This window comes from Protomyctophum parallelum (genome assembly GCF_964188405.1).
Source record: "Protomyctophum parallelum genome assembly, chromosome: 23".
NCBI lineage: Eukaryota > Metazoa > Chordata > Actinopteri > Myctophiformes > Myctophidae > Protomyctophum > Protomyctophum parallelum.
In genome coordinates, this window is record NC_139715.1 from 9,538,255 (window position 1) to 9,551,691 (window position 13,437).

The 13,437-nt window shown below is 46.1% G+C and overlaps 1 protein-coding gene across 4 annotated transcripts in view; it reads left to right on the forward strand.

Moving 5' to 3' along the window:
* als2b (alsin Rho guanine nucleotide exchange factor ALS2 b) overlaps positions 1–13,437 on the forward strand; it is a 45,974-nt gene that overhangs the window by 4,723 nt on the left and 27,814 nt on the right. For 2 of the 4 annotated variants that reach the window (XM_083758837.1, XM_083758839.1), the window contains exons 5-13: positions 1,522–1,703; positions 2,203–2,417; positions 7,493–7,673; positions 9,004–9,100; positions 9,250–9,327; positions 10,371–10,598; positions 11,468–11,639; positions 12,449–12,638; positions 13,052–13,117. In XM_083758837.1, the coding sequence (XP_083614963.1) occupies positions 1,522–1,703; positions 2,203–2,417; positions 7,493–7,673; positions 9,004–9,100; positions 9,250–9,327; positions 10,371–10,598; positions 11,468–11,639; positions 12,449–12,638; positions 13,052–13,117 (1,409 nt within the window). The remainder of the gene's footprint in view (positions 1–1,521; positions 1,704–2,202; positions 2,418–7,492; positions 7,674–9,003; positions 9,101–9,249; positions 9,328–10,370; positions 10,599–11,467; positions 11,640–12,448; positions 12,639–13,051; positions 13,118–13,437) is intronic. The other 2 variants (XM_083758838.1, XM_083758840.1) reach the window with 1 other exon arrangement.

The following is a 13,437-nucleotide window of genomic DNA, read 5'->3' on the forward strand; positions in this document are numbered from 1 at the left end:
AAAACGTTATTTTGGCAGCCATTGATGGCGTCGACTTTATTGGTTGCATGCTGAAAATCTACAAGCTCACAACACATTGCAGAGCTTGGATCTCTTCTCCACTAGCCCCTCCCTAACATTTTAGTCTATTTTTGTCTCCACCAGGCCGAAGGCATGTGGGGAGAGTATGTTTTGCACTCCGTCCGTCCGTGTGTCCGTCCGTCCGTGTGTCCGTGAGCAGCTAATCTCGGCCACCGTTAACCCGGTCGATGCCAAATTTTGCACACACACTCCCTGGTTGCCAACGATGAACCTCTGCCCCAAACTTTCCAGAACGGCCTGTTATAGCGCCACCAGGAGGCCGCTTTGTGCAAAACAAGTTTTTGCACAGTACACCTACAGATTTTGTCCAAACATCACGCAAATTGGTACACAGTCTCTCTAGAGCCATTCAACGAAACCGGTCTTTCAGATTTCTCACACTCCATCCTGAATTCCTGATTGGTTAAGATTGGCTTCCAAAGTTCACAGGAGTGCTCAGTTTCAAACAAAATGCTGCAAATCATGAACACATCGCGTGATTTCCGTGAAATTGTGCACCCACATTCCCACTAGGCCGAGGACAAAATGCCACATCAACAATTTCAACTCAGCCTCAAGGTGGCGCTATAACTGGCCGAAAAGTGTTTTTACCTCTAACTGCACGGATCTGTGGATAACTTTGTATGCCAACTCCCTAGAGGCCAAGGAAAAACCTTTGCCTGGAATTTTTCACATCTGCTCTTTATAGCGCCACCAGGAGGACGACATATGTAAAACACATTTTCTATTATTACTCCTTCAGATTTTATCCAAATTTCACGCAAATCGGTACACATGATCTCCATAGTCATGTGATCAAGGCAGGTTTGTTTGATTTCTCATATTCCATCCTGATTGGCCACGATTGGCTCCTACAGTTTTCAGGAGTAGCCCGCTTTGTACAAATCGTCACAACTCCTCAACGCAGCGTCCGATTGCGATGAAACTGTGCACGCATATTCCCACTAGGCTGAGGAAGAAATCCTGGTGGAGACCTGTGCCCAGAAGGGCACTTTTTCTAGTTTATGTTTGTTTTTGCAGCACGTTTTTTTCACCCAGTGTCAATTATCTAATGTAATCCTGGGCGCTACACTTCCTCTGCCAACCTGGGGGGGCAGCGGACTGACCTCATGCTTCCTTCTATGCATGAGTAGTCCAAGGCTCCAAGCTGCTTCTTTTCACCTGACAGGGGAGAGTTTCCCCGGCCGGAGGTAGTGCGTGGAAGGAACACGTTATTCTGACCAGTTCCTTTCCCCTCCATCAGGCGCTGGCCAGGGGGAGGTAGTTTTAGAGACCAGGATTACTGCATGTTTTTTGTGAGGGTACCTACCCTAGGGGACACGTAGTCAATCATCATAGCTTAGTTTTTATTTCGTTTTCATCAGTGAAAAAGGCAGTCGACGAACATTTCACAGTTTCAGTTGACGGAATGAACGCTGCTTGTTTTGACTGGATTTGCAGGCCGCCGCCACCACCACCACCTCTGCCCTCAACAGCCTGGTGACGTCGTGTGCCTCGGCCGTGGGCGAGCGGGTAGCCTCGACATACGAGGCCCTGTCCCTGAAAAAGATGATGAATTTCTACCTGCCTTCCACGGGGGCAGTGCCCGGGGGAGGGTTAGGGATGCCGGGATGGGCAGACGGGTAAGGAATTATTTTCTGTACTGATTTATACCTCACCCATGCACGCTTATCCGACATGACGGAGAGTTGGTAACCAAGTGGACCCTTATTCGATAGAACCCATTGAGACCTGAAACCAGATTCCACAAATTGTCTTCTAAACCTATGTCAGTGGTTCTCAAACTATTACATGTCAAGGACCCCCACAATGATATGTATTTGCCAGCGGACCCCCATCTGAAAATATTTTGTTCCAGGGACCCCCCTTAAGCAAATATTTGAGTTAAAACGTTTGGTGTGAAAGAATATATATATATTCAAAGATTTACACACATTTTCAAGATTTTTCAAAAATAGCAGATCTACAAGATCGTAGTGTGGCATTGGGTGCTGCGCCATGAGCTTGTATATCTGCTATTTTCCAATAGCTAAATTATAAAATAATGGTTAATGTGGGTAAACGCTGAAGTGACACAGATGCGTTCCAGGTCTCAATGAGAGCGTGTATGTGTGTGTTCAGACTCTCTCCAGGGGCTCTTTCGGGGGCTGTCCCCGGGCCGGGAGAGGAGCGCGTGCTTCTGGAGGACTCCATGCAGGCCAAGAAGAGCTCCAGCACGGGGGACATCCGCGAGGAGGAGGCCGAGGGCCTGAGGCGCCGGCTCTCTCTGCCAGGACTCCTCTCTCAGGGTAGATACGCTGTTCAACTCTTATCCTCCTCCTATACCACGCTGCTGCGTAAGTACGCCTGCGTTCCGCCAGCACGTGGCTGTCTGTGGATGGGTCTGTGTGTGTGTGTGTGTGTGTGGGTGGGTGTGTGTGTTTACACACGTGTACACAGTCACTAGGGCTGCACAGTATGGATTTCAAGAAAATTATTTTGCAGTTTTCCGTTTCCGTTGAACTTTTCTTCTATCCAGTATGCAAAAGTTAACCACTATCCCTATTAATGATGTAATTATATAATATATAAGCTCGCAGCATGTCGCATGAATCATGCATTGTGAGCTTGCAGATTAGAATATAACAAAAAACATCGCATGGATGCACCTGGGACGTATCCTCAGTGATGTATCCTGAGGTCTGCTCTCACCAGGAGTAGAGTGAGGACCTGTGCGTTGCACCAGAGTCCCAGCACCAGACAGTTCATTCAGGAGTGGTGGGCAATGGTTCCGCAGGGTCATGGTACTGCGGTTCCGCTTGCTGCTTGCATGGCCTTCCTAAAGGCCTCACCGAGGGTTGTTGGGCTTCCTCCTCACGGAGGACACAGGCTGGGGCGCTAACCCATACTGCTCACCCGGTTGCTGTCTACATTCCGGCTGTCACCCGTCTCTCCGGTGGTCACCAGACTATACCTGGTTGTCACATAGTCTAACCATTCCTATGAGTCACTATAAATAGAAGAACTATAACAAAAAACATCGCATGGATGCACCTGGGACGTATCCTCAGTGATGTATCCTGAGGTCAATGGGGTTTCGGGTCTCGCAACATCATACCCCTCACTCAGGCGACCCAGCCGGGAGTGATCAAGTCCCGACTTACGTCCCAGTAGCTACCCTCAATCAGTCCCACTAGGGAAAAACTAGGGGCACACAATCCGTTGGAACTACTCCAGAACTACTCTGCCAGGGCTTGGAGGTACACTTCTGGCACATGGAGGGACTAGGCTCTGTGGGTTAATATAATTCTTGTATGGCTTAAGTGGTTAATCAGACTACTACATCTAGTAGATCTAGGAATCCTCTAGGAAGAAGGAATCTTGTTTACATGAGGATGCTAATGTGGGACAAGGCATCCTGCAGAGAGTCAGAAAACCCTGATCAGGACTCAGGACAGGAGTCTTATCTTTTGAAATGTGCAGGATGACCCTCCATACCCTTGAAAAAATGTACAGTATATCGATATACGTTTGTGAATCATTGTGCAGCCCTGGTATCATCAACCTCCAGCTTCGCCATTCCAGCTTATATACCGCACTCACATCAAGGTCTGTCAGCATTGCCACATTGTACAGTAAGTGCACACGTCCGTGTTGTGTTCCAAACAAAGTCTCTGTGGGCCGTTGCATGCGCGCTCCAAGCATTCGCAGGGCACTGCGGTACGCGGCCTAGCAGCTCTTGACTCAATGGTGGCCTTTGTCCTAGTCTGATTAGAAGTACTGAGCCTTAGAGGAATGCAGGCCAATATGTGTCCTTGTAACGTTGTTAAACTGCTCTTTGCGTAGGGAACAGAGGCATGAGAGAGAGTGTGATGCCAAAATGATGAGAGAGAAACTCTAAATATAACACTTTTGGATTGATTGCTTGGCGGATCACTGCATAGAATGCTTTAGCAACAGTAGTGGGACGGAGAGACTGAGGCCAAGAGAGATCGATAGACACAGAATCAATAAAACTCTACACCATGTGGTTCCAACAATTTGCTTTGGTACGAACGTGGCTCAACATAATACCACTTAAACCCTATATACTTACTATATGTTGTGAGCTTGTAGATCGGCTATGTTGGCCCTAATGTGCGGGCGAACATGGCGTTTGGGTTCCAGTGGTTACACGATATATGACTGACATCACAGTGCCAATGTCACGGTAACGTTTGTCTGTTTGTCGAGGGATAATCTTGCAAACCATTGAACCAAGTAGGGTGCATACGTTTGTTAGACATGCTAACAGTTTGACAGGCATTAGTTGGACAACACTGTTGCTCCCGACATACACTGCCGGTTACAACTTGAACTAACCCGTGCTGCGGTTTAAAACGTTCCCGTGGCTCCCGACATGCGCGGCGCGGCAGGTTAAAACTATTGATTGATTGATTGAAATATTTATTAACAGTTTGTAGAATTTACAGTACATTTTAAGCACAAACTCAATACAAAGACTGTCAACTGTGAGTGGACGACCCAATTAAGCATTACACTTGTTTACAACAGGGTCCACATTGTTCAATTCATCAAAACATTTAAAGACATACAAACATTTAGAGACATACAAATAGACATTTCTATGTAGCTAAATTCATCATATGGGAAGCAAAAAAGGGAAAAGATACAATATACAGTGAGGGAAAATGGGCTGGGGGGGGGATTCAGATTTTACAGAGGCCAGTTTCGAATTGCAGCCATCCGTAGGTGCCCTTTGAGAGCGGTTTTGAAGGAGTCAAGGGATTCACATGTCTTAATGACTGTTGGTAGGGCGTTCCACATTTTGGTGGCATAGGAGCGAAAAGTATTTAGTCCCTTGTTTGTGCCGAATCTGGGTTGTACATGGTTTGTTGCACTCCCTCTGGTGTTGTGGGTGTGGACTTCGTTTACATTAAGGAAGTATTTAGACAGGTACATGGGTATCTTGGTGGTGTATCGAATCTTGTGGACCAGACCCATTGCAAGATGCTGTACTCTGTACTAACCATTGGCTTCCTGTGAGGTTAGGTTTAGGTTTGTGTTTTGGGTAGGTGTCAGACTCATGACTGTAGGACTGTTAGTACGTCGGACCAAACACATGCACCCGGACATCTCTTGTGCACACTGCCCGTATGCAGAGGAGAGGAGGTACCACCATGTTTGATTGTGTTTTCATTCCATATATTACATTGCCTTCTTGCGGGTAGATGGTGTGAATCCAGTGTTTTATATTTTCTGAAATATGACTTAAATTTTATATGGGCTGTAACTGTAATTCCATATTTGGGCAAGGCTGATGATGTAAGCAATGACCTCATCAAGTTGGTAGCCTATATTAGGCAAATTGGCCCCTTCACTCAATCATTCATAGTAATACTTTGGCGGCTGTGAGATTAATTTCAGAGGAATACAACTGAGATACTTTCTAGCACTTCACGGTAGCAATTCAAATTGTGCAGATCATGCAGATCTTTGTCAAGACCCTAACCGGCAAGACCATCACTCTGGAAGTTGAACCGAGTGATACCATCGACAATGTCAAGGCCAAGATTCAGGACAAAGAAGGCATTCCCCCCGACCAGCAGAGGTTGATCTTCGCTGGTAAACAATTGGAAGATGGCCGCACTCTCTCCGACTACAACATCCAGAAGGAGTCCACTCTCCACCTAGTGCTGCGGCTGAGGGGAGGAATGTAGATCCTTGTCAAGACCCCCCACCTGCGAGTTGAACCAAGCCATACCATCCAGTCTACCAGAAAAAGCAATTTCTGAATTTGAAGCGATTACTGAACTCTGTACTGCAGAATAATCAATAATCATCTTTCTTTTTTCCCCCCATATTGTCTTTGTACAGCAGAATATTTAACTTTTTGGAGCTAGCCGCTAGCCCTTCAAATGCATGGCTTTTGAAGATTACGTCAAATGGCAGCCAAGGCTATGGACTTTTTATTGTTTGTTTAGAGCACTTATGACGTAAATGAAATGGCAGCCAGATCTATGGACTTTTTATGTTGCTTCAGGGCAGCAGTTAAACAAGCATCGACGGCGTGAGACGTCATGTGGGCGATATAAATTCCGTGGGCGCCTTTCACTTCACACAAGTGTGATTTCTTTTTAAGTAAATTAATGGTGACATGCCATTTTTAGACCCTGTTTTTTGTATACCACACTGGACTGAAGACACAGTATGGTCAGGCTACAGGAGCTTACCTTTTTATTGTTTCATTTTTGTATTGTTAGAATCTCTTTTTTTTTTACTTTTAATAACTGTACAGGAGTTTTTATATTGATATTATAGCTATTTTCTCCAGCTCCCTGTGGTGCATGAACCACCCACCACTATTGTGAGGGGTGGGTCTATGATGGACCCGCCACGCACAATTGTGGTGGTCCCCAGGTTGCTCTTAGTCAGGATGGTGGTCCCCAGGTTGCTCTTAGTCAGGATGGTGGTCCCTGGGTCAAAATCAGTTGAAAACCCCTGGGTTAGGACATAGGGACATATACATTGCTGTTCCTTGGAGAGGTTGCACCACTCAAAAATCACACTTGTGTGAAGTGAGGGGCCATACATCATCATACATCGCTTTTTGTGCTCAGCCAATCAGCTGAGCACATTCCGTGCTCATACTGCCAATAATATCATCACATTAACACACACAAACTTGTACAAAAAGAGTGACTTCTATCAATTGACTTTCTATCAAATTCACACCCCATGAAGCCTTGTAGACATCTGCATAGACTCCATATTTGGGCAAGCCTGAAAAAACGAAAATATATGTGCATAAAATAGACACAGACATAACTAGAACTGCACTCTGTCGAGTGCCTACTTGCTTGTTGCACACTAGTAGGCCATAAATGGCCTACTAGTGCGCAAGCTGGACTCAAGGCACTGCAGCTAGGGTCTTGAGTCCAGTCTTTTGCCCCTCCTATACACAGCTTTTGTCCCCACAAAATGTCTGCAACACAAACATTAAATGCCATTGACATTGAAGGGAAAATGTATGTAATCTTGTCCCCACGCGTCTCATATTTGCCATCGACAAGGAAAGGAGAAATTAGGTTAAATGTCCGCAACACAAACATTAAATGCCATTGACATTGAAGGGAAAATGTATGTCATCTTGTCCCCACACGTCAGGAGAAATTATGTCAAATGTCTGCCAAATATGACGTAAATTTGTGGCGACAGGCATTCTGATTGGCCAGTATGAGATGATACATGATGATGTACGATGATAAGAGTGCCCCTCACTTCACACGGGTGTGATTTTTATAACTTTACACATTGTTGATATTTTTTTGTATTGTCCCTGTTGAATAAATGTATAAATAAAAAATAATAATGTGTCCGTATTAAACAAGCGAGCCCCTCTCTGAGCGTGCCTGCTCTCCCCCCTCCACAGTGTCACCGCGTCTCCTGCGGAAGGCCATCCGTCCCAGGCTGCGTGCAGTGGCCCTCACCCCACTGGGGGCAGCGGAGGGGCTGCCCCAGGGGCAGGAGGTGCTGCCCTCCCTGCAGACCGAGGTGTGGAGCTGGGGTCAGGGCGAGGACGGCCAGCTGGGGCATGGAGACAACCTGCCCAGGTAGGGCATGTGTGTGCGCGCGCACACACACACACACACACACACACGTGCATCTTCCCTCCAACGTGAAATGGCAGCCAATGATGATGTATGATGATAAGAGCAGATTTTTATCGTACCCCCCCACCTTTCTGCTCTTTATCATTGGGCATGAATGAAATAAGAAATCACACTTGTGTGAAGTGAGGGGCGCTCGTATCATCATTATATCATCATGCTCAGCCATTAAATCATCACAAATTTGGTACACACAAACACACAAAGCTAGGCCCAGACGGTTAGCTCAACCACCTGGGCTGCTGAGCCAGCCTGACGGCGTGCCGCGGGTTCAACTCCCGAACCTGACGGCCTTTGCCGTGTGTCTTCCCCCCCATATCTCTCCCCATTTCCTGTCAGACTACTTTCAACCTATCAATAAAGGCAGAAAAAGCCACAAAAAAACACACACACAAAGCTAGGCATAGGAGGGCCTAGCGCCCCGCAAAAAAACAACACTGGGAACTTATTCTGTGCATTGGCTTTAAGATTCTGACTTTGCTTTTTGATGTTGTCACTGAACAGTGAACTTTTCTGAGGTCACCCAATGAGAGCAATGAGGGATGAAGGCACGCTGACGTTGCATTAAAATGAAATTTCATTGATATTCTGTTGAAAGAGCAGCGATGTAGCCATGATATGTCATGCTTCAAGCTTTCGCTAAGTAGAAAGTTTCCTTCAAAGCAGTGCGTCTAATGTAGATAATCACAAAAAAGTGCTTGACTGGAACTGTTCTTTTGGTTTAATATCATATAATTATCATGGTAGTCTGTAGTGAGAAGAAGCCCTGTGATTCTGTGCGGCAGTTTTTTGGGCTGTAGCCGAGACGTGTGTTCCTTTTTTAAAGGCAAACTAAACTGAATTATAGATGCAACTCAATTTTGGACTAAAGTGGACTAAATCGATCTAAACTAAACCGCCTGAGCTGCGTTGTGTCTCTCTGTTATTTATTCTACTCTGTTCATCTCTTGAGAGTCTCTAAACAGACAAAAATGTTTACACTCTCAGGGAAACAGCATTCTTCTTAGTGTGACTTTTATACGTTGGTGATTCAAAAACAGCACATCTACAAACTTCCATGCAGCGCGTCACTTCACGTTTTGAAAATATTTACATGAAAAATATTCACGGCCCCTGGCACAAACAGGGAAAAGGTTTGAGAACCACTGCGCTAGTAGTTATGTCCTTTTGCATATACTGTACGTCAACAACAGAGGTGCATCAGGATTGATTGTAGTTCATTGAACAACAGAGAGGTGTATCAGTAATGACATTAGTATGTCCTGTGTTTTAGGCTCCAGCCGCTGTGCATCAAGAGTCTCGGTAACAAGGAGGTGGTGCGTGTGTCTGCAGGGGCTCACCACTCCCTGGCTCTGACTGCACAGTCTCAGGTTAGTTCGCCCTCAACTCACGTACAGCCCTCAAGTTTAGTTAACTCTTGTTAATGTTTTGCTTGCGGCTTCATCTGGAGCAACTTCCAGTGACAGGGATTCTAACTGATGATTTTTGGGCTCTGTGTGTGTGTGTGTGCGCCCTGCAGGTGTTCTCGTGGGGCAGTAACAGCTCAGGACAGCTGGGACACATGGAGTCTCCCAGCACCATTCCCCGCCTTGCTAAGGTCAGAAACCTCGATGTCCCTTTCTCATTTTAACGTTATTATTCGTCACCGTTGTGTGGAAACAAGTCCAGTGGTTCTCAAAGTAGGGGTTCCTTCCTTCCCTTGTAACAAATGAAACCAAATGGTTGTGCACTCTCAGAGTTATGGGGGTCCTTGAAAATAAAACAACCGAAGGGGGAAAAAAATTCTCCCACCCACACTGCCCTATAGAGAGCCAAAGTGCAGTAACTATGTTTTTGGACACAACAACTCATTTGTGTATCCCAAAGGTCAAATTATTATTATTATCTTTTTTTATCATTTTTATCCCATAATTTTTGCAACCCGCAGCGGACTGACCTCATGCTTCCTTCTATGCATGAGTAGTCCAAGCTGCTTCTTTTCACCTGACAGGGGAGAGTTTCCCTGGCCGGACATAGCACGTGGAAGGAACACGTTATTCCGACCCAGTTCCTTTCCCCTCCATCAGGCTCCCCAGAGGTAGTTTAGAGACCAGGATTACTGCATGTTTTTTGTGAGGGTACCTACCCTAGGGGCCCTTTCGCCAACCCCGCCTCGGGTATGGGCACTGATGACGCGGAGGAGAGAACATGCCCCCAGCGCCCACAGCGTCCCCAGTGGGAATCGAACCCTGGACCTTCTAGCTGTGAGGCGACAGCACTACCAAATTAGCCTTTGTGATTTTGGGGGATAAACAATTACCTCAAGAGCAGATATATAACTACGGTAGTTTAATATCACTTTAACTGCATGTATCTCATTTTGCTGACCAGATGAAATACTTTCAAATCAGTAAAATCTTCTCTGTGGTTGCTGCACGTTGGCTTTGTAGGGCAGAATACTGTTCAGTGATATTATATAGGATTTTATTTTTGGATAGTTCTATTCTATTCCAACCCGCTGTTCTCTGTTAGGAAAGACAATTATCTCCGTCATCAATCTGGCCACCAGGCCCCCACTGCCCCCCAAAGTGAATAAAGTCACAATAACTCTCTCTGTCTGTCCACTAATTGGATCTGCTTCCGCTCTCCGTCCATCCTCAGCTGTCGGAAGGTATCAGGGTGTGGGACGTCGCGGCAGGGGACAAGCACACCCTGCTCCTGGCCGACGGAGACTGCATGCAACCCATCCTCTACTACAGTGGGCAGCAGGTGAAGGAGGGCGAGGCCAGGGAGCAGCCCCCGGACCCTCAGGAGAGAGACGAGGAGGAGGAGGAGGAGCAGGCCGGAAGCTACACTCAGCAGCCAGTCCTTCTGCCCTTCTGTATGAACGTAAGGAAGAGACAGCAGAGTTGCTGCAAGTTATCGGAATCAGTATCGGTAACTAGTATCGCTATAAGACAGTAGGAAAGTGATAGGTCTAGCGGAGACAGTTGTAAGACAGACGGTAGGCGTTGGTTTGTCCCAAGTTGGTTACTGTACATATTTATTTATTTTTCCTTTGTTCCCTACTCGTTTATATGATGTTTTTGCATATTGCTGTATATTTGTGTCTATCGTTAAAGGTATATTCAGTGATTTCACTTAATTCAAATATCACTTATTCTTTTGTTTTGTCGTGATAATCCTCTCTACTATAGAGTGTGCTGACCATATAAGGAGTTCCTCCCTGTCCCCAGTTAACCCCTGGGGGTCAGAAAACCTTAGGTTTCGTTTTTGGCTCTCTATCCTGATTGGATGAACGGCTTAGGTCCCAGCCAAAAACGAAACCTAAGGTTTTTTGAGTGAAATCACTGAATATACCTTTAATGTTTTCGATGAATTGAGTACACGTGGACACCAATGGAAACAAGCCTGGTTTCATCCTTTTAGCAGACCTTGTGTTGTACTGTACTTCCCTGTGCCTGTCCATGCAAACTGTTAATAAAGTAATCAATCAATCAAAGGAAAGCTGAGAGGGAGAAGGTGTAGCAGAGACGGACAGAAGGAAGTTGAGATGGAAACGTGAAGGAGGGACAGGACTATAGAGAGGGAGATGGTGTAGGAGAGAGTATTAAGACATTAATTCTAATGCTGTAAATTTTTTCATTGGTGTGTGTGTGTGTGTGTGTGTGTGTGTGTGTGTGTGTGTGTGTGTGTGTGTGTGTGTGTGTGTGTGTGTGTGTGTGTGTGTGCGCATGTGTGCGTGTGTGCGTGCGCAGCTGGGCTATGTAAGTGGCGTGTTCGCAGGCGGGCAGCGGTGCCTGGTGCTGTCGGACCGTAACGTCATGGGCTTCATCGCCAGCCTCCACGAGCTGGCCTCGGCGGAGAGGAAGTTCTACTGCAAGCTCTGCAGCATCAAGATGCACATACTACGCCCCCTGCTGGACCTTGGTGAGCGGCACACAGTGACGGAGGCAGAGACTTTTGAGTGCTGAATGTGGCCAGTTTTTGATTTGTCGCATTCCTGAGCCAAACATTGGGCCGGCAGTGGCTCAGGAGGTAGAGTGGCCATCTTGAAATCGAAGGTTCCGGGTTCGATTCAGTGTCCTTGAGCAAGACACTGAACGCCTAGCCTGGGGTCCACCTATGCTTTCTAATTGCTCGCACCAACCTGCGCCGATGCGCAGGTTGGTGCCTTGCATGGTTTCCTCCGCCATTGGTGTATGAATGTGTGAATGTGAAGTACATTGTAATCTAAAGCGCTTGAGAGAAAGGCGCTATACCATTTATAATTCGTGACCGGGTCATCAGTCAATAGTCGACTCTACCATCAAATGATTGGCTTAGGAATGTGACAAAAACGAAGAAAATTAATCTCCATGAATTCCATGCTTCATGGGTTTGGTAATAGCTGTAATCGATGTAGTCGAAAATAAATGAGTCCTCTTTTGGGTGAACGACTCCAATCTAACCCATTCTGACCGGGCACCCATGTTGGTGTCGGCATCATGTTATGCTTTAGCTATTTAAAAATAGCAGATCTACAAGCTCATATCGCGCCACCGAGTGGCGCGATACGAGCTTGTAGGTCTGCTATTTTTGAAAAATCGAAGAGCGACTGACATTTTTAGAATCTGATCTCAGGTCAGAATGGGTTCATCAGACCAGTGTGTGTCCGGCGGAAACCTCGTATGAATCTGATCTCAGGTCAGAATGGGTTAAAGCAGTGTTTTGAGTGTCCTTAGGCGTTTTCTCTGCAGAGAACCTGAGCACGGCCCTGGGTCCCACGCTGCTCGGCCTCCTCCAGACCCTGGCGTCCAGACTGGGCCTCCTGTGCCACCTGACGGGCCAGCACTCTGCCAGCCTCACCGCCAACCTCCGGCGCGGCCGCGACGTCAAGGGCCTGCTCATGTTGGACCACGCCTCCATCTTCATGGATGCCTACCACGAGTAGGTGTTGCAGAGAGGATGGGAAATGATCACGTGCACCTTCTTTTCACGGATGAAAAAAATGAATACAAACTGATGACTGATGATGACTAAAACTAAATATATTGGCAACTAGGCTAAAATGTTAGGGAGTGACTAGTGGAGGAGAGATCCAGTAGAACTAAGTAATTATATGTTTGGTTGCGCTCGGGTGTTGCGCTACGAAAAAAATGCTGTCAAAATCAACCCCCGAACTGATCCTAGAAGCACCTTTATTAAAACAATTTAGTTTTATTTGACAACTCAACGGACACGTTTGTGATTGTGTCATACTGTCATTCATCATGACGTCATGTAGAATACACAATGATGTTACTCAAATTTACTCAATGTTTTTGATCTATCATCAGAATTCTTCCATCTCTCTTTCCAAGGTATTGCAACGCAGTGGGCAACTTCCAGGTGATGGGAGGGTTTCACACGCTAACCAAGCCTTCACTGTGAGTGTACACACACGCACGTGCGCACACACACACACACACAGTTTATTTCTGAAAAAAATTACAAAACATTTACGTTGCTATATACTTTATTGTACCAAAATGGGTCTTGAAAGGTATGGTTAGAAAAAGGGGTTCCCTCCCATAATGTGCAACGTTGTTTTCTTACTCAACAGTAAACAAACCAACATATTAATATAAACAGGGTATATGCACATTTGTAAGACCTTTTTCTTTTCTACCAAATTGTCAAATATTTCCTAAGAAAGAGGCAAACAATGTGATAATAGCTGATCTACAAGCAGTGGCCTTGTGGTTAG